The sequence below is a fragment of the Saccostrea cucullata genome, unplaced genomic scaffold, assembly GCF_032062105.1.
Source record: "Saccostrea cucullata isolate Sc308-1 unplaced genomic scaffold, CSIRO_AGI_Scuc_v1 ctg1058, whole genome shotgun sequence".
NCBI classification, from domain to species: Eukaryota; Metazoa; Mollusca; class Bivalvia; order Ostreida; family Ostreidae; genus Saccostrea; species Saccostrea cuccullata.
In genome coordinates, this window is record NW_026934013.1 from 24207 (window position 1) to 45970 (window position 21764).

The 21764-nt window shown below is 34.2% G+C and overlaps 2 protein-coding genes across 2 annotated transcripts in view; one reads left to right on the top strand and one right to left on the bottom strand.

The window, feature by feature from the left end:
- The first annotated feature begins 484 nt into the window (after positions 1-484).
- LOC134239796 (uncharacterized) lies at positions 485-1994 on the top strand. The gene is made up of 4 exons (XM_062721939.1): positions 485-608; positions 753-814; positions 1000-1143; positions 1606-1994. Exons 1-4 carry the CDS (start codon positions 523-525, stop codon positions 1992-1994), a joined length of 681 nt encoding a protein of 226 aa, XP_062577923.1. The 5' UTR covers positions 485-522.
- A 2494-nt stretch (positions 1995-4488) lies between these two features.
- LOC134239793 (uncharacterized) overlaps positions 4489-21764 on the bottom strand; it is a 39044-nt gene continuing 21768 nt past the window's right edge. The window contains exons 9-13 of the mRNA XM_062721936.1: positions 14254-14413; positions 13978-14126; positions 7210-7284; positions 5255-5381; positions 4489-4927 (exon numbers count right to left, since the gene is read on the bottom strand). Of these exons, the coding sequence (XP_062577920.1) occupies positions 4924-4927; positions 5255-5381; positions 7210-7284; positions 13978-14126; positions 14254-14413 (515 nt within the window). The 3' untranslated portion in view covers positions 4489-4923. The remainder of the gene's footprint in view (positions 4928-5254; positions 5382-7209; positions 7285-13977; positions 14127-14253; positions 14414-21764) is intronic.

Consider the following 21764-nt stretch of genomic DNA (forward strand, 5'->3'; position numbering starts at 1 on the left):
TATTTAGCGGAACGAAACGGAACCAGAGATGACCATACTGGGAAAGCGCGACAACTCTCTTTACCTTTAGACTGCACATGAACGACATTTTTTTCATTATAATCTATTGACAGTAAACTTTGAAGGAAAAGCATTAATATTTTTTTTACATCATTGATAGGTATACGTCTGTCATTCAAAACAGTTCACATAGTTACTACACATGACACAGCAGATCAAAAACTTAACGGCAGAATAATTCATAATTTATAGACATTTTATTTTATGGTCCTTTACTTCAGACACTTGACACTTTCTTTGGATGGTTTCCTAAGATATAGAATGGCAGAATAATTTGCAATAAATTAACTTATTATATTCATTTTTATTATATAATATATTCATATTTATTCCCCCTAGGGTGCCCCACAACTGGTTCCGTTCCGTTCCGTTTCGTTCCGCAAAGTACCATTAGCCGGAAAATCCGACTAAAATGAAACAGAAAGTAGATTTGTAAATAACCTAATGCATTTATATATCTAAATGGATTATTTTCTAAATTACCTAATTTGTATGTTAATCGTCATGAATTCAGCATCAACAGGACTGAATCAAGAGGTGTGCGACAGGTATGTAAGGAACGATCACCAAACACATGAATTTTATTTAAATCATGATGCTCTCTTTATTTCCTTTTTCCAGTTAATGGTCATTGAATTGAAATCATCATTTCTTTAAATTAAAATATACTATCCCTTTGTCTGTTTGTTTAGTAACACGGGGCCTGTATGCTGCGATGGATATTATCGGGAACAAATCACAGGAAATTGCATTCGTACGTAAACCATATCAAGAAAGAAAATATAGCCCACTTTCATTCATGTCAAGACATGTATGTGGTTAGCCAAACCAGATTCCGTTCTACCAATTTATCATTATTTTCTATACAGCTATATGTCTTGTATTAATGATAAGCTTACATAATGTCCTTGATCATTTGCTACTCTTATCTTTTAACAGGTTGCAGGCCTGGATACTTTGATCTGAATTGTTCTAAGAAATGCGGGTACCCTACATATGGTGAACAATGTCAAAAAATCTGCAGGTGTACAAGGACTCAATGCAACTTTTCTCATGGGTGCATTGTTAATTTTAAAGTATCTGGTATGATTATGCTTATATACTGAATCTTTAGAGTTTATGAGGTGTGATAAAATAGTTATAAATGAAATATGTCAGCGTTTAAAATGTTAATACTCTACAGACTTATAGAAAGGCCAAGGGTCTACACCGAGAAACAGTTTGATTTTTCTTGCTAGAATAAATGTGGAGTGCAATAATAAAGTCTAGGTCTAGTGCATATAAAGCGATAAAATAGGTTACATATGTACATGTATATATATTGTAATTTTTTCCAATATGTGGCCACAAAAGGTTTTTTTTTTCTTTTTACCTCAAATATAATTTATTTTAAACAGTGATTGTAACCGTACGGCTCCTTTACAATAAATGCATTATAATATGTCTTCAACGAAAAATTCCTAAGTATATGATTAATAAATTGAATGAAGTTGCGTTCTTTATGTTGTGTGAATAACACATTACTACCATGCTTTCTTTTTGTAGATGAATCTAGCCTAAACCTTTTCTCACCAAGACTTCAAAGCAGAAAATCAAATTTGCTATTTGTCAACAGAAATGAAATGAATACAGTTATAAATGCACATGGCAATTATCAAATCAAATATGGGAGTACCACTTCGTCGGTCTTGGTAACTGGAAATGAATCAAGAACTTTGAAATCCGATTCTTACAAGAGCAACTCGGAGCATCCAAAAAATATTAGAAGCAATACTAATGATTCTATCATAGCAATAACATTTTCCGTTATACTGGTTTTGGGGGGAATTATCGCGGTGACCGTTCAAATGATAAGAATATGTGTATGCAAAAGGAAAGAAAAAAGCCATCAAAAAGGTTCTCCCTTGATAATGTCCGATTTAATTACATCATAGCTTAAGGAACTGCATGCATAACAGAAATGCTTGTTCGAGATGTATACGTAGCTGTGCGTGATGAAGGTCAATCCTAACTTAAACTGTTTGATGGCTCTGGTAGAGAAATAACATCGATCCTTTCTTATCAAAACTATATATATTGTTCATTGGTTTAATAACTAAGACCAGAAAGGAAACTTTAAAAAAAAAGATATATTTTTACTACTAGTATACTATTAGCTATTTAACAGAGCTAAGCACTAACACCAGAACCCTTACATGTACCCTGGGGCCATGAATTTCAAAATTTCGGTAGAGGGCTCAATTCTCATTACAAACATGCCAACAGTTTTACTGCTTGATGTCAAGCAGTAAAAACAATTTTCAACGGTTGCATTGGTTTTCGTAGTTTTGGCCCTATCCCTCATTCCCCATCACATTCAGACTGATGTTATATGTCAAAATTGGTTGATATTGGTTCAGTGGTTTTAGAGAAGAAAATGAAATTGTTCTCCCTAAAGTTAACATACGACACATGAAGAATTCATGACGATGGACGAAATTAGATAGCAATAAGTCACATGAGTGGCTCCGTTGACCTAAATTTGTTAACTTTTAAGTGTATGCAAGTTATGATTTAATACGATGTGTTTTTTTTTCCTCATGCATGTTGAAAATATTGAACACAGTGCTTTTTTTCATTAATTTTTCATTGCGTTTTTCAAGATGGCTAGAAGCAACATATAATATTGTCATTAAATAATTGCCTTAAAGAATGTTTTCCCCTCCAAAGTAACAAGCAGCAATTTTAAAATACTGGTAATTAACTTAAGGTTTTAATACATGTAATTTTATCTATATAAAAAAAAAGCAGCGATTCAAAAGACATGAAAAACAAGAGGCCCATGGGCCACATCGCTCACCTGAGAAGCTTTGACCATTCTGTTCTTAAATTACCAGTTTTCCCCCTTGTTATACATAATGCATACCCACCCTACCCCACTGATCATAATTTAGACATTTTGAAATCTACACTACCCCATGATCCTTCAATGGGCACATATGTTTCAGCTTTTTTGGCCCAGTGGTTCCTGAGAAGAAGATTTTCAAAGATTTTTCCTATAAATTTCTATGTAAAACTTTGATTCCCTATAATGGCCCCGCCCTTCCCCCGGGGGTCATGATTCCTACAATTTAGAATTTACACTACCTTAGAATGCTTCCACATAAGTTTCAGCTTTTCTGGCCCAGTTGTTCTTGAGAAGAAGATTTTCAAAGATTTTTCCTATATATTTCTATATAAAACTTTGATTCCCCATTGTGGCCCCGCCCTTTCCCCGGGGGTCATGATTTGAACAATTTAGAATCTACAATACACCAGGATGCTTCCACATAAGTTTCAGCTTTTCTGGCCCAGTGGTTCTTGAGAAGAAGATTTTCAAAGATTTTTCCTATATATTTCTATATAAAACTTTGATCCCCCATTGTGGCCCCACCCTTCCCCCGGGGGTCATGATTTGAACAATTTAGAATTTACACTACCCCAGGATGCTTCCACATAAGTTTCAGCTTTACTGGCCCAGTGGTTCTTGAGAAGAAGATTTTTTAATGACCCAACCCTATTTTCGTCTTTTCTTGATTATCTCCCCTTGCGAGGGGAAATGTCCCTTCATTTTAACAATTTAAATTCCCCTTTACCCAAGAATGTTTTGTACCAAGTTTGGTCAAAATTGGCCCAGTGGTTCTTGAGAAGAAGTCGAAAATGTGAAAAGTTTACAGACGGACAGACAGACGGACGGACAGACAGACAGACGGGCGGACGGACGGACGACGGACAAAATGTGATCAGAAAAGCTCACTTGAGCCTTCGGCTCAGGTGAGCTAAAAAACCTTATTTAACATACATATACGTAATATTGACACATGTAGTATCATTATGTTATATTTTTTACAATATAATAATAAAAATGTACAAAACATTTAAAATTAGTTTGTTTGTTTTTTTATTTTTTTAAATATATATTACAAATGCCTTTATTGTAAAAAAAAATGTCATGACTTAAAGATGACAAAAAGCTTAATGCTTAATAAATTGTAAAAAATTTCGTAATTTTTATACATGTACATGCAAAATTTTATTAATCAATAAATATATATACCTTTAATTTCTTCATCCATATTACTTTCAAAAGAAGTAAACATACAAATTTAAGTCTTTAGAAATGGTTTATTCATCATAATCATATTATTTCTTTCATTTCATTCAGGAACTCATTGCATAATGCAACGGTATATGTAAATATAATGTTAAGAAGGCTGGGTGGTCGAGGACATTTTTAGACTGAATTGAAAGCCTTTAGAAGAAGAGGTCTATAAAAAGATAAACAAAAAAAAATTAAAAATGAAATTTTTCTTTGTCAAATGATAGGGGACAGCTTAAGATATCATATCTGAAAAATTAATCTTTATTTGATGGTTAATTGCCCCCCCCCCCCCCCCCCCCCCCCCCCCCCCCCCCCCCCCCCAGCCTCCTTTATTAGTTAACATTTTTTGCTTCCATTCAAATATTCCTGATATTCCTAATCACAAGTTTAAATAAATATCAAACAACAGATTTGTTCATGGTAAACACATTGCATTTTATGACCATCATCACAAACAAAAAAAGCACACGTTTACACAATTTAAAATATATAAAAAAAATCCCTACATGATTGAATGATTATCTTTAAATTAACATGTCAACAAATGAAAAAAATGAACACATCTGTCGAAAAAGCCATTTATACTGTACTTTAATTCTCTTTATATACAAACAAGTCACTTTCCCTGTGAGAATCACATTCAATGTTTTATATCCTCGCAATGTACACCATGTCATCACATTTATGAAGGACGATTTTCATTGAAAGGTTGCCTGACTGTGTCATCCTCTACACATGTAATGTTATCTGCAATTTCAAAAATTGACAAACTTGGAGAAAAAAATATACGCCTATTTTAAATTTTGGACAAGATTGTAGCTTTCCTGGTTCCAAATTATACATGCAGTATTTTCTCCTTTTTTTTAATATTGTTCTTTTACATGTACATGACTGTATAAATTTGACTTAATGGGTTTGATTCATATTGTCATTACTAAGTCAGCTTTAACCTCATTTTACACCCACATGGTGCAACGGTTAAAGTATCTGCTCTAGGGTTACGGAGTAGGTATAGCTGATCCTTACATCATGGATTGAAAACTGATGCGGAATGTGGAAAACAGCTAGACGTACCTTATTGCATTAGGCTCTGACATGATAAAGATCTCCAACTGCTCAATGGCACTGAGGGCCGAGCATAAGTGTAAATTTGCAGCCCTCCACCAACAAATAGTGGGGTGTCCATTTGAGTGAAAAAATTCTTGACAGAGACATTAATTAGAAAAAAGTCAATACAGCTCATTTAATAGCAATTTATAGTTTGTATAGAGCAATATTTTTAAATTTAAACTTGTTGATTATTGCACTGAACTTGGAAAACTCATTTTATTATTTGCAGGCACACTAATTAAACATGTTATATTAAACAAATCAAAACCTATTGCACAGGATATGAATTTTCTCCTTTTTATTGTCAAAGTTCAAATGATTAAAAACAAGAGGCCCATGGGCCACATCGCTCACCTGAGTAACTTGGGTGATGCAGATCTTTTTTAAAGATTTGCTCTAAATATATTTCTATGTAAAACTTGGATTCCCTATTGTGGCCCCGCCCTACCCCCGGGGGTCATGATTTTAACAATTTAATATCTACACTACCCAAGGATGCTCCCACATAATGTTCAGCTTTCCTGGCCCAGTGGTTCTTGAGAAGAAGATTTTTAAAGATTTGTTCTATATATTTCTATGTAAAACTTAGATTCCCTATTGTGGCCCCGCCCTACCCCCGGGGGTCATGATTTTAACAATTTAATATCTACACTACCCAAAGATGCTTCCATATAAGTTTCAGCTTTCCTGGCCCAGCGGTTCTTGAGAAGAAGATTTTTAAAGATTTGTTCTATATATTTCTATGTAAAACTTGGATTCCCTATTGTGGCCCTGCACTACCCCCGGGGGTCATGATTTTAATAATTTAATATCTGCACTATCCAAGGATGCTTCCACATAAGTTTCAGCTTTTCTGGCCCACTGGTTCTTGAGAAGAAGATTTTTAAAGATTTGTTCTATATATTTCTATGTAAAACTTGGATTCCCTATTGTGGCCCCGCCCTACCCCCGGGGGTCATGATTTTAACAATTTAATATCTACACTACCCAAAGATGCTTCCACATAAGTTTCAGCTTTCCTGGCCAAGTGGTTCTTGAGAAGAAGATTTTTAAAGATTTGTTCTATATATTTCTATGTAAAACTTGGATTCCCTATAGTGGCCCCGCCCTACCCCCGGGGGTCATGATTTTAACAATTTAATATCTACCCTACCCAAAGATGCTTCCACGAAAGTTTCAGCTTTCCTGGCCCAGTGGTTCTTGAGAAGAAGATTTTTAAAGATTTGTTCTATATATTTCTATGTTCAACTTTGATTCCCTATTGTGGCCCCGCCCTACCCCCGGGGGTCATGATTTTAACAATTTAATATCTACACTACCCAAAGATGCTTCCACATAAGTTTCAGCTTTCCTGGCCCAGCGGTTCTAGAGAAGAAGATTTTTAAAGTTTTGTTATATATATTTATATGTAAAACTTGGATTCCCTTTTGTGGCCCAGCCCTTCCCCCGGGGGTCATGATTTTAACAATTTAATATCTACCCTACCCAAAGATGCTTCCACATAAGTTTCAGCTTTCCTGGCCTAGTGGTTCTTGAGAAGAAGATTTTTTAATGACCCCACCCTATTTTTGTATTTTCTTGATTATCTCCCCTTGGAAGGGGTCTTGGCCCTTGATTTTAACAATTTAAATTCCCCTTCACCCAAGGATGCTTTGTACCAAGTTTGGTTAAAATTGGCCCAGTGGATCTTGAGAAGAAGTTGAAAATGTGAAAAGTTTACAGACGGACGGACGGACAGACAGACAGACAGACAGACAGACAGACAGACAGACGGACGGACGGACGGACGGACGACGGACAACAGGTGATCAGAAAAGCTCACTTGAGCTTTCAGCTCAGGTGAGCTAAAAATGGCAAGTAAATCCAGCAGTTGGACATTTTAGAACAAACCTTGTTGAATAAAATATACATTTATTTACCGTTCCTTGCATGTGTTGCAGTACCATCTTCTTTATTATTTCCAACACCATTTACTTCTTGAGTCCTCGGACGATCTAAAACCAGAAATTATTACTATTTCTTGTCAACATAAAACAAGAGGCCCATGGGCCACATCGCTCACCTGAAAAGCTTTGACCATTCTGTTCTTTACCAGATTTCCCCCTTGTAATACATAATGCATCCCCACCCTACCCCACTGATCATAATTTAAACAGTTTGAAATCTACACTACCCTTTGATCCTTCCATGTGCACCTAAGTTTCATCTTTCTGGCCCAGTGGTTCTTGAGAGGAAGATTTTAAAGATTTTTCCTATATATTTCTATGTAAAACTTTGATTCCTCATTGTGACCCCGCCCTTCCCCCGGGGGTCATGATTTGAACAATTTAGAATCTACATCATGTACACTACACCTGGACGCTTCCACATAAGTGTCAGCTTTTCTGGCCCAGTGGTTCTTGAGAAGAAGATTTTCAAAGATTTTTCCTATATTTTTCTATATAAAACTTTGATTCCCAATTGTGACCCCGCCCTTCCCCTGGTGGTCATAATTTGTATAATTTAGAATCTACACTACCAGAGGATGCTTCCACATAAGTGACAGCTTTTTTGGCCCAGTGGTTCTTGAGAAGAAGATTTTTAAAGAATTTTCCTATATATTTCTATGTAAAACTTAGGTCAGCCATTTTGGCCCCGCCCTTTTATAATTTCCCCGGGGGTCATGATTTGAACAATTTAGAATCTACATCATGTACACTACACCCGGATGCTTCCACATAAGTTTCAGCTTTTCTGGCCCAGTGGTTCTTGAGAAGAAGATTTTCAAAGATTTTTCCTATATTTTTCTATATAAAACTTTGATTCCCAATTGTGACCCCACCCTTCCCCCGGTGGTTATAATTTGTACAATTCAGAATCTACACTACCACAGGCTGCTTCCTCATAAGTGACAACTTTTTTGGTCCAGTGGTTCTTGAGAAGAAGATTTTCAAAGATTGTTCCTATATATTTATATGTAAAACTTTGATTCCCTATTGTGGCCCCGCCCTTTCCCTGGGGGTCATGATTTGAATAATTTGAAATCTAAACTACCCCAAAATGCTTCCTCATAAGCTTCAGCTTTTCTGGCCCAGTGGTTCTTGAGAAGAAGATTTTCAAAGATTTTTCCTATATATATATCTATATAAAACTTTTATTCCCCATTGTGGCCCCGCCCTTCCCTCGGGGGTCATGATTTGAACAATTTAGAATCTACACTATACCAAGATGCTTCAACATAAGTTTCAGCTTTTCTGGCCCAGTGGTTCTTGAGAAGAAGACTTTCAAAGATTTTTCCTTTATATTTCAATGTAAAACTTTGATCCCCCATTGTGGCCCCTCCCTTCCCCCGGGGGTCATGATTTGAACAATTTAGAATCTACACTACCCCAGGATGCTTCCACATAAGTTTCAGCTTTTCTGGCCCAGTGGTTCTTGAGAAGAATATTTTTTAATGACCCCACCCTATTTTTGTCTTTTCTTGATTATCTCCCCTTGTGAGGGGACTTGGCCCTTTATTTTAATAATTTAAATTTCCCTTCACCCAAGGATGCTTTGTACCAAGTTTGGTCAAAATTAGCCTAGTAGTTCTTGAGAAGAAGTCGAAAATGTGAAAAGTTTACAGACGGACAGACAGCTAGACGGACGGACGGACGACGGACAAACTGTGATCAGAAACTCACTTGAGCCTTCTGCTCAGGTGAGCTAAAAAACATAGTCTCATAACTATTTTTATGTACAAAACATATAAAACTATTGTGGTCTGACCCTTTTATGTAAATACTGTACGTCACCTCCAACATTAGGTCATTCCATTACTAGGCACATGTAGCAGCATTATCAATTAATTTTATGTACATGTAAGCTGCAGAACTGTAGCTCTCCAAAACAAGATGTGTTTGTGAAACACTGATGCCCCCGTATGGCAACATAGCGAATGTTGAGCTTTCTCAAATGCAGATCAAATATGTTGGTACCAATTAAGGCCTTTTTACAAGAAATGCAAAATATAAAACGCTAGCTACACCTGTTCCAGGGTTATGACCAAGGTTAACATTTTATAATACAGGACAAACTAAATTTCAAGGTGAAAGGGTCAAGGTTGTTGGGTTCTAAAGAAAGACTTTGTCTCAATGATTACGTATGGGAAGCATGAAAGCGCTGGCCCTAACCGTTCAAAAGTTATGACCAAGGTTAAAGTTAGTAAAAGGTAGGTCAAACTCTAAGGTCAAGGTCAAAGGGTCAAGATTCTTGATATCAAATGAAAGCTCTTGTCACAAGGATTACACATGTGAAATATGAAAAGTCTAGCCCCTACTGTTCAAAAGTTATGGTCAAGGTTAAAGTTTGTAAAAAGTAAGTAAAACTCCAAGGTCAAGGTCAAAGGGTCAAAGTTCTTGATATCAAATGAAAGGTCTTGTCACAGGAATTAAATTTGTGAAGTATGAATGCCCTAGCCCGAACCCTTCAAAAATATGGTCAATGGTGTATTTTTAAAGTAGGTCAAACTCCAAGATCAAGGTCAAAGGGTCATAGATCTTGGTATCCAATGAAAGGTCTTTATATCAGGATTATATCTGTGAAGTATGAAAGCGGTAGTAGTTATTGTTCAAAAATTATAGCCAAGGTTAAATTTTTTTTCATAGGTACAAAAATCTCCAAGGTCAAGGTCAAAGGGTCAAGGTTGTTGGTATCAAGTGAAAGGTCTTTTAACAAACATTATATATGTGAAGTATAAATGTCCTGGTGTCTACTGTTCAAAAGATATGGCCAAAGTAAATTTTTTAAATTTTCATGTAAAATGGGTCAAACTCAAAGGTCAAGGTCAAAAGGTCAAATTTGGTGGTACCCAAAGAAAGGTCTTGTCACAAGGAATACACATGTGAAATATGAAAGTCTGAATTTGTGAAGTATGAATGCCCTAGCCCGAACCCTTCAAAAATATGGTCAATGTTGTATTTTTAAAGTAGGTCAAACTCCAAGGTCAAGGTTCTTGATATCCAATGAAAGGTCTTTTTATCAGGATTATATATGTGAAGTATGAAAGCCGTAGTAGTTATTGTTCAAAAGTTATAGCCAAGGTTAAAGTTTTTTCATAGGTACGAAAATCTCCAAGGTCAAGGTCAAAGGGTCAAGGTTATTGGAATCATGTGAAAGGTCATTTAATAAATATTACATATGTGAAGTATAAATGTCCTGGTGTCTACTGTTCGGAAGATATGGCCAAAGTAAAATTTTAAAATTTTCATGTAAAAGTGGGTCAAACTCAAAGGTCAAGGTCAAAAGGTCAAATTTGGTGGTACCCAAAGAAAGGTCTTGTCACAAGGAATACACATGTGAAAAATGAAAGTCATAGCTCCACTAAATCAAAAGTTATGGGCAAGGTTAAAGTTTTTGCGGACAAACAGACAAACAGAGAGACAGACAGAGAGACAGACAAACAGACAGATGGACACGACAAAAACTATATGCCCCCGAAACTTCGTTTACGGGGGCATAAAAATAGGATGACAGACTAGAGAGCTACAGTGCCACCTACTGAAAAAACTGTGTACTTATTGCCCACTAAAAGTGAACTGTTTCTCAATTTATTTCTCCATGTTTATAAACTGTCATCTCAAAACATTACTTACCTCGTGTTCCTAGCATATTAATTCACTGTTTCTTCAAAAAAACATTCCTTATAATTGTTGTTATTAGCCCTACTGACTACTGACTCTGAAATTGAGATCATTGAAAATTTCGAGCATTCATACTGCCATTTTTGTGTGCAAGATAATTCGGTCCAACATGCTTCATGCAGATGTCTACTACGATTGTACTTGAAAAAGAAGTAAGGAATTATTTGAAATTTATATTTTTTGCGTTTGGAAGAATTGATACAGAACCAAGCATAACTTTAGTGCACAATAAATACACATATATAATAGGTTGCAATGTAACTCAACAGTCTGTCAGCATATTTTTTCAGAGAGATACAGTTCTGCCGCTATGTACATGTATGTTGTTTTACGTCTCGATTGAGAATTTTTCAGGAGACATCAACGTATACCGATGAAGGGCTAGAAGCTTATCCTTGATTGACTGTTAAAGTCAGCCATATTGTAAAGTGATTATTAATAATAATGGTCATTTTGTTTTATATTTTAGGAGAAGTAGAGGTTGACCAATCAAAAAAATAAAGATCCAGCTAGGCGGTGCATCACTCCACCTGTTAGCTGCAGAACTGTAGCTCTCTGAAAAATATATTGATAGACTGGAGAGCTACAGTGCCACCCATTGAGAAAACTGTATATTTATTGCGCACAAATAGTTGCGCTTGTGTAGGGATTAATTCTTCCAAATTGTTACCTCAATTGCAAAAAAATTAAATTTCAAAAAATTCTGTACTCTTCTATCAAGTACTTTCGTAGTTGACATCTATACTAAGTGCATTGGATCGAATTTTCTTATAAACCAAAATGGCAGTATAAACAGACAAAATTTTAGAACTTTCGATGATCTCCATTTCAGGGCCAGGAGGGCTATAAACAACTACTATAAGGTATGTTTTGTTGTGGAAACGGTGGAAGATTATGCTAGGAATACACATTTAGTAATATTTTGAGATTATAATTTTTAAACACAGAGAAATAAATTAACAAACAGCTCACTTTTTTGTGCACAATAAATATACAGCTTTTTCAATGGGTGGCACTGTACATAGGTCTCTGATCTGTCAAATTATTTTTTCCGAGAGCTACATTTCTGCAGCTATCCACCTGTAGACTTGGAGAACTGTTTATTAGGTTTGTCATTCATTTAATCAACTATACCGTGTGAATTGATGTGCTGTTGCATAATTACTGTTTACATTTTTCTATTTAATTACGCGAGCCCTAAATAATAAATGTAGCAAGTCACCCCCCTCCCCCCCCCCAAAAAAAATTAAAAACAAAAACAAACAGAATGAATTTCATGCCCACAATAGGACTCAGGAACTCTTCAACAAGAACTCCTCAAATTTTGTGAGAATGCCTCTTACCCCTTGGAATCCTCCTTCTTCACATCAGGGAATATGAGTTCTACAATTGTAAATGTGAATATTGCTCTCCACGGGTAAGTGGTGGTGTCTCCTTATGAGTGAAAAATTCTTGTTAAACAAAACATAATCAATCAATCCTACATACCTGGGTATAATCATGACTTATTACAAAAGGTGTTTCTATGACTTACTTGAACAGATCTTCCTAGTATCATGACTTACTATATGTAAAACAAGAAGCCCACAGGCCTTATAGGTCACCTAAGTATCATGTAAAAACTTTCTAACACTTGAATTTGGTTCATGTTTTAAACTATAAGCCATGAAACTCACAATTTTGAAAAAAGCACCATTATTTATTATAACTATACACTTAGCATGCTTACTCTGCTCAATTAATACCCAGAGGTAAATCAAAGTAACAAAGAGAAAATGCATTTCCACTTCTTTGTGATCGGTAGGTTGTGTGTTCGTATCTTGGCCGTGACAGACCCAAGTCAATAAAAAAAAGGAAGCAGCTGTTCCTTCACCATGAGCTCCGCTCTTTGAAGTGAAAGTTGCAGGTCCTTCAGATAAAACCATAAAAACCAAGGCTTGTGTCAGCAGCATGCATTGGCACGATAAAGATCCCTCACTGCTCAATGGCCCTGAGTGCCGAGTAAAGGTCAAAATTTAAAGCTCTTTATTAGAATACAGTGACATCTCCATATGAGCGTTAAATTCTCAAGAGGGACTTCAAATAATATACAAATCATTTCCACTTTATTACCACCACTTGTGCACCTCAACACACAGGAACCACTGACAGATATTTAAAAATGTTGAAAATTTTATCATAAGTCTTGAATTTCATTTCATCATAAATGCTTGATTAAAATCACACAGCAGATTTCAAAGCATTACTTTAATTTTAGACTACATTGTATGCCCCCCCCCCCCACCCCGCAGTACCATTTTGGACGAGGCACCTTTTTTACAGAATAAATATGTACCTAGATCATTGGTTTAATACCCAGAAGCAAAGGAAAAGAATTTCCAAAGAATTAATACAATTCTACAATATAATCATTAGAGCCCCACCCAAACGCAAGAACCCCTGATCCAGGGGTCATGAAATTCATAATTTTGGAAGAGGCATTCTCACTCATAATAACATGTAATTTGTTTGTTTAATACCCAGGAGCAGTGGCGAAGATTTTCACAGAATTAATGCATTTTCAGTACATAATCACACAAGAAGCCCTGACACAGGAGCCATGAAATTAACAATTTTGGTAGGAGTCAATGCTAATTACAATCATGGCAACAGGTTGACTGCTTGGTGTTCAGGAGTATAGGAAAAGATTTTTAAAGATTGCATTAATTTTAGTGGTTTTGGACCACCCCTAAGGCCCCAGGAAGGGGGGGGGGGGCTGAGACCATGAAATTCACAATTTTTGTTCCCCTTCACTCACAGATGCTGTGTGCCAAAATATGTTGAAATTGGTTGAGCAGTTGCAGAGATAAATCTGAAAATGTTCAAAAGCTGACTACATGTGTAGGTGACTAGAAAGATCTTTCTATAATACTTATTACAAAACATCTCCCTATGATGATTTATCACAAAAAATCTTAATTCAATGCTTCTGCTTTCAGCTTCAAAATATGCATCATTTATAGTGAGAGAAAGTTGTATGACTCATACCCCTCTGTTCATTTACATTCTCCTCTATGAATGCTTCTCTTTCACTGGAATCCCCTTGTCCTCTTTTTCTCCTGTATTTGCATATTAACAGACCAAAAACTATAATTGGTAGGACAATGCCAAGCAGAATACCAATAAGTCCAAATTTCCTACAAAGGAAAAACATGTATCATCTTGATTAATTCAAGAGAATAAAGCTTATTTAATTAAACAAATAAACTTCATCATAAAATTGCAGCCGACAATATAATTGTGAACACAATTCATTTCTTATACCTGTCAGAAGCACTAGTGGAGTCACTATCCTCACTTCTCCAGATTGCCCTGGGAGTTGTTTGAGCTGGAGACACTGTTGTATGTGAGGGTTTTGTAACACTCATTGTTTCAGTAGATGGTCTCTTTGTTGTTTTCTGCACATTTTCATAGCATTGTGGGTCTATAAAAGTAAATAAAATTGGACTGCTTAAAGTTAATAATATTCTATATCTTCCACACTCATGTATTTGCCCTTTTCTTACCTTGTGTGATATCATTTTGAAGGGGAAAAAATCAGAATGTCAATGCTACTCAAAAACTCAACTTTACGAAAAATTTAAGTCTTATGTATATGATATAAAAAGAAAAATATAACATTAAGCAATAAAGAGAATAGTCTAAAACAGGGTATGTAACCTGAAACTGTAAATTGAAGAAAAAAAGTCTTCTGCACTGCTTGAGGTAGATTCTTAAATTTCAGCTTTTCTGACAATTTGAAAATGATTCTTAAAGATTATAACTATACCTTTTATCAAATATTGCAATGTATAAATTAAATTTCTTTTTCTGACCCAATGCAACCCCCAGGTGGTCATGACTTGGACAAATTGATTTAACATTACTGTTAACGTATTACATTTGGCTGTGTATTCTTTTTAGCGCCTTTCGCGGAAAGCAGCCTCCGCTAAATCAAGTACATCGCTAAATGCTTTGTGTATAAAGGTTTATGAAACGTACATTCAAAAAGCGCTAAATCAAATCTACGCTAACTTGTTGAAAATTCAATTTCCGCCAAATATCGTACACGCCAAATATAATACATTTACAGTATTACATGATGCTACCACATAGCTTTTTGTCATTTGATTCTGCTAACTATTTGGTTATTGAGTAAATGATCTTAAAGAATTTCTCTGACATTTTAATAAGTTATTGTCACCCTCATTAAGCAGTGGTAAGAGCCTCTGCTATAGAGTCTTAGAGTATGGCATTTATCCTTACATCGTGGCTTCAAATCCCACTGTGGGACATGGAGACCAGTCCTTTGGATGAGACCACATAAATAGAGGTCCCAATTGTCGGTGCTGGCATGAAAAAGATCCCTCCTTTCTCGATGGCCCTGAGTGCTGAGTGTAGGACAAAATTTGCAGCTCTCCACCGAAAAGTGGTTACAATTCCATATGAGTGTAAAATTCTCGAGAGGGACATTACCCTTACAGAAATTTCTGATAAGTGACTTATATGTGATTTATTCTTTTACTTATAAGTTGTTTATTCTGGACTTACACTTCACTGATACATTTAACTGATAAGTGACTTATAAGTTACTCATTAGAATTTTATATGCAAATGAGCTACTTAACCTATAAGTGACTTATAAGCCAGTATTAGCCACTTATGCTTTATGCAGTATAGTCACTTATAAGTGACTATATGTGACTTATAAGTCAAGCATTAACCTTTCATACTTTATCAAGTATTAGTCGCTTATAAGTGACTATAAGTGACTTATAAGTGAAGTACAACACTACCAGTAAGATCTTAACTTACAGTCCCTGAAACATTCTACTTTCCCACCTGAATGGTGAACGAACGCTGAACGAACAGTGAACGAACGGTGAACGAACGCAGAACGGTGAGTGAACGATGTGCGAACGCTGAACGCAACTTGTTCAACGATATGTGAACGGTGAACAGTGAGTGAACGCAGAACGCGAATGGAGCGCAAACGCGAGCGCAAAGTGAACAGTGAACGAACGGTGAACGCAAGATGAACGATTTATTCGGAATGCCTCCGATCTTTTCCTTGCATTGAAATTATTCTATTATTCTATAATTCTAATTCAGGTGCTTTAATATAAAAATAATAGAAGATAAATAATAAAAAAATAATAATAAATAAATAATAAACATTATTTCTGTACATATATATACCTATGTCTTATTTTATAACACGATTTTAATTGCCGTAAAACATGTGTATTTGTTACTGAACGCGTGTAGTTTGAATATAAAATTAATCTATTTATATAGTAAATATGCTTATTCTTTTAAATAATAAAATAATGTGGACTTAAGAAGATAAAACTACTACTTATAGAATGAATTAATTACATTGTATGCGGTACATACATGAACGAACTAATTATCGCTTGTAAACAAACAATATAGTAAGTTGTACAGTATTATGTTCTCGTCAAATAGTGTGCCCTATTGTGATAAACCATGCATACAGTTTAGATGTTTAACGTTTTTTTTTTTCTCTGATGTTCATTCTTGTTTACTGGTTATTGTGGTCAAGATACTTTGAAAAATTTTTAAATACACCAAAAATAATTTTTTTAAATACACCAAAAATAATTTTTTTTTTTTTTTTTTTTTTTTTACAAATAAACATTTCTCAAAGCTTACATAAATATTTTGTCGGCAATGTACATGCACACGACATAATTTTCGGGAATTTGTTTATAAGTATTTAGCTCTGGAGCTTAATTTTTAAAATTTCTGCAAATGAAAAATTGATAAATAATTAATAAAATCATTTTTAGAGATTCGCAAGCATTGAATCAATGGTAACATGGATATAACTTGTAATTTAAGACATTTCATGCTGCGTTTTTTTTTTCAATCGTATTCCACTTTCTGCATATTATGAAATCCAATTCAATCAAATTTTACGGTCCACCTACATGTACACCTTCTGATAGAACAAACAAATCCGTTTTCTTAGGTCTGAGAATTATCTAAATAATTATTTATAATCTAAAATATTAAAATAAGTCTTACATGTATTTAGTTCCAGAAAAAGTCTATGAATAATATTAACTAGAACTGTCCATTAGGGACAAATACCCCCCGCTGGGTTTTTCAGAGAAGGTGCCAATTCAAAAATACTTTATGGATCTAGAGGTGTTCACAATTTACTTTTCCTTTTTTACGTTTCCTTTTTTACTAAAAATTTGCAGTGAAATACAATTGCTCATCATGTTTCTTAATGAATGAAACAAAGGTGCAACCAAATGAAACATCAAAACTAATACATTGTAATTCCATTGTAACATTTTGTTTTAATTTTTTCATTTTATTTTTTTTTATTACTGCATTAAAAAAATATATTGCAATTATGTGTTATGTCACTCTGCAAACTGATTGTTGAAAAAAAAACCATTATACAAAATCAAATTAATCTTGATATATCAATTTGAAATGCATTTCGAAAATAAAGAGCTGGTCATCCAGTGATGAAGTGCTTTGACAGAAAATAAATTACAATTAAGAGAATAAGAGAAGAGAGATCTTTAATTCTTGTGCCTTATTCCCTGGAGATAGATAACACACACACTTGACAAGAGATACTTCCAACACCAAACTCATTAATTTATCTTTAACTGGATGCATGTCCAGTCATTATTCCCAAGAGACAAATGAAATTACATTATCTTCTGTGCAATGTAAAAACTGTTTTTAACACTTTATGATGTTTCTTTTTTTAAGTTTATATGAGTAGTTTTAAGCTGTAGCATTTTTGAACAGATATTCTAGATTCTATATCTCAAACCTTATACATGAACCCCATATGAACAAGTCAATTAAAATAAAAAATATAGCCTGTAGAATGCAAAAAAATTAACAAAAAGAGTTGAAAATTCCAGGTGCACACCTTCATATGGTGAATAATAAGTGTACAAATTTTCAGATTAATCCTTGCAATAGTTTCTGAGAAACGGTCCAGACAAAACCACAAAATAAAAATGAAAAAACACCTGTAAAATTCAAAATAATAATCCAATCAAGATGAAAATATCAGGTGCACAACTTCATATGGTGAATAATATGTGTACAAATTTTCAGACAAATCCTTCCAATAGTTTCTGAGTAATGGTCCGGACAAAATCTCGTCTACAGACAGACAGACAGACGGACAGACGGACATAGTGATTCCAATATACCCCCCCTAAACTTCGTTTGCGGGGAGTATAATAATTCTTTGAAATCTTAAATCAGTATTACATGTAAGCCGTATTTCGTTTTGAAAATACTACAGTACTGTTGGCACAAATTTATTCTAAAATAATATTGTTTAATGACTGTTTGATGTTGTTTTAAGACTGATTTTCTTGAGTTACAATACACATTTGATATTAGGTAAAATGTACTGAAAATACTAAGAATTTTATTACGGGAGAAAAGGCACCGAGGGTGGGGACGGGGGGCTTAATTATCTTGAATGGCAAACATATATTTTGGTACGGTGAAGAGAGGAATTTTCCATCTGTAATAAAAGATTATTTTAAAAAGTCGGTGTTTTCTAAAATTTAAAACCACACTATCAATTCAATTAGCTCTAAAAATATTTAATTAATATTTGCAGTACTGTTCATAATTCTAAGACCTACCTGTAGTTTGAAACAGGTGTTACTGTAGGAATAATTTTTTGTTTATTCATGTCTTGTAAAAGACTTGCATTAAATTATCATACATCCATTGGTGATTTGTCATCTTTAACATTGCAACAAATTTGTGCCGTGCATAAAGCATTTGTACATTGCCTTTTTTAAATTTGATATTTTTAGCATCTTTCTACATACATATACAGTATGTACTTAATGTATTATTTTCTAGGCAAATTTCATGAATAAAGTAACAGCTGAGTTATGACAATAAAAATATAAATACCATAGATAATTTTTGCAGTGAAATAATTATTCTTCAAACACGATATCTAAGTTATTTAATTCAAAAACGTGTAATTCCTTACCATCAAAAAGATAAGTCCTTTCACTTCGGAGTTCCGAATGACAATAAAGACTGAACGATAAGTGAACGGTGAACGCAAGGTGAACGCAAAGTAAACGGAACGAAGAGCGAACGGTGAACGTTTTGTGAACGGTGAACGCAATACTGTGAACGAAGAGCGAACGGTGAACGCACGCTGAACGAACGGTGAACGAACGCTGAACGAACGGAAAATTGGGAAAGTAGAACGTTTCAGGGACTGTAGAACAGAACTTCCAACCATGCAGGGGTTGCATGATATGTTCAAAGCTATTTTTTACATCTACACATGTATCTGCAGTTTAGATGAAATAATCAAGTAAAAATTTTATGGAAAAAATCACTTTCATTTGACATTTCTTTGATGATGCAAACTTAACATATTAATTCAGTTTAGTACAAACAAGAATGTTGAAGAAAAGACAACAAGATTTAATGACCTTGAGGCTTCTTCAAATTTATGAAATCTGAAAGCAACTGAGTCAATTGATTCAAAATTTCATGCAAAGGAAGTTAAAATAGAGAGATAATGTAAATAGAACCTACTTGTTGTACCTAATGTGAAGGTATACCGTAAATCTGGAAATTTTTACTGTAGATAAATTTTTAGCAAATTTGCGCGTGCATTGCATTCGCAAAAATATTTTTCTTAAAAATAAATCAACATGTGAAGAATTTTTTCTGAGAACTCGTGTCTTTTTTTAACTCAGTGCATAGGCATCGGTAAGCACTGGTCATTTTTAAAAGAAACCTGTTTACACTAGTCTACTATATAACTACAAGTTAATTACCCGTGCGTGTAAATTGCCCTCATTATATGCAATATCGTCGGTTGATTTGACAAGCACTGAGGCGGTATGTCCCTTTTTAATTATTTTCATCAATTAATTTGCCAATAAAGAGAGAACTGTCATTCTATCTAACCGAGTATCAACACGGGCGATAACTCAAATTCACTGCATTTACTATAAGTTCCAAATACAAAATATAAACGCGGCGTGTAAATTTTAGGTGAGAAAAAAAACAAACGTTGAGAAAATTAGTTATATTTTTCTTCATTTGGATCATACTTTAGGTTAAAAGGTATACAAAACCTCTAAAATATTTGTTATAATTGATTTAGAAATTATTTTCAGTGCAAATCCTTTTGTATTTTTATCAAAATTGTTTGGGAGCGATTTTGCAATTTCTTGCCACGGTGCGAGTATATTGGTGGTATTCTAACTGGGCATTTTATTTGAAAAATAACCTGATATGAAAATCTTCAATGATTTTTATTTTTGCCACCAGTGACAATTTCGCAAAAATTTGAAGCGTAAAAATTAATCAACAGCTTTTCGACCCAAATTCGCAAAAATAAATCGACGTAAAAATTTCCAGATTTACGGTACTCAAAATAAATCTTAAATCTCAAACATCCTTTCACAGACACAAACTTGGTTTCAAATTCTTGTTGCTGATCTCTGCAGAGACAAACTCTCTGATTGGCTACCTTGAATACCCATAGTGCTCCTGGAGAGAAGTCTAGTATAGGGTAAAAAGTCCACACTTATACTTTGCTCATACCATACTGATCTTCACTTATAAGTGAGGTATAAGTGAAATATTCACTGATATGTAGCTCATCTTTACTTATAAGTGAAGTATTAATGAAATCTATTCCTCACTTATACTTACTTTGACTTATAGTACACTTATAAGTAAATTTCAAAATTTATATGTGACATAAGTTATTAATAAGTGGAGTATAAAACACTTATAAGTTTCTATTAGTTTTTTTCTGTAAGGGTACACAACAATCAATCAATCTAGTAATACACTATTCCATATTTTTTACCTATTCTATCCCCAGATGTTATGATTTGAACAACTTAAAATCTTTACTACTTCAGAATGCCTTTTTGTCCTGTGGTTCTTGAGAAGATGTTTATATTGTCTCCATCCTCTTTTTGGTATTTTCTTACAAATGCATGTAATTATATGTATCTCCTATTGTAAGGTAGCTTGACCCTTCATTTTAATAAGGTGCCTCACCCTAGTATGATAGTCCATCAAATATCCTTCAATATTCATTAATAGCTTCAAGGGCAAGAATCTCATGCTACATGTGCAGTAATCTTGATATATGTACAAAGGTTTCAATGATATTTCCATTCCTAATAATGTTTGATGAAAATACATTTCCTGTAGTGTAGGTATTAATTATACAATGTATATATTTAACCTACTTGTATTGGTTCTATATGTTAAATACATACTATATGGGGTGAGGCAACATACATGATATTTAAGGTTAATGACTTATTCCATTATTAATAATGAACAAACGAGGTCTAGCAGTGAGCTTCCCATTTACCAAACGGATATGCATTCCAAAATTTTAAATAGTAACAGTGAACAGATCATGCAAAACAACAAAATGCTTAAAAATTGATTTAGGCCACACCAATAATTTTTTTTGTTCGTCGAACCCGTGCGCTCATATTAAAACAAAACTATACAAATAATATTAATTTAAAATCCGTGGGAATTCTGTGCTGCTTTCTGTTCCATTTCCACTCTATTTATCGTAATTTTAATCTATTTAATTCTGCAAATCAGAAAAAAATATAATTTTCCACAAATTTTTTTCACACCCTGCTTAAAAATTTTGCCTACAGTTAGTACAATAAAGTAATATTATTATTATTTAACCGCTAGCCCACTCATACTTTTTTCAATTAATGTCCGACGAACAAGAAATTAAATTGGTGTGG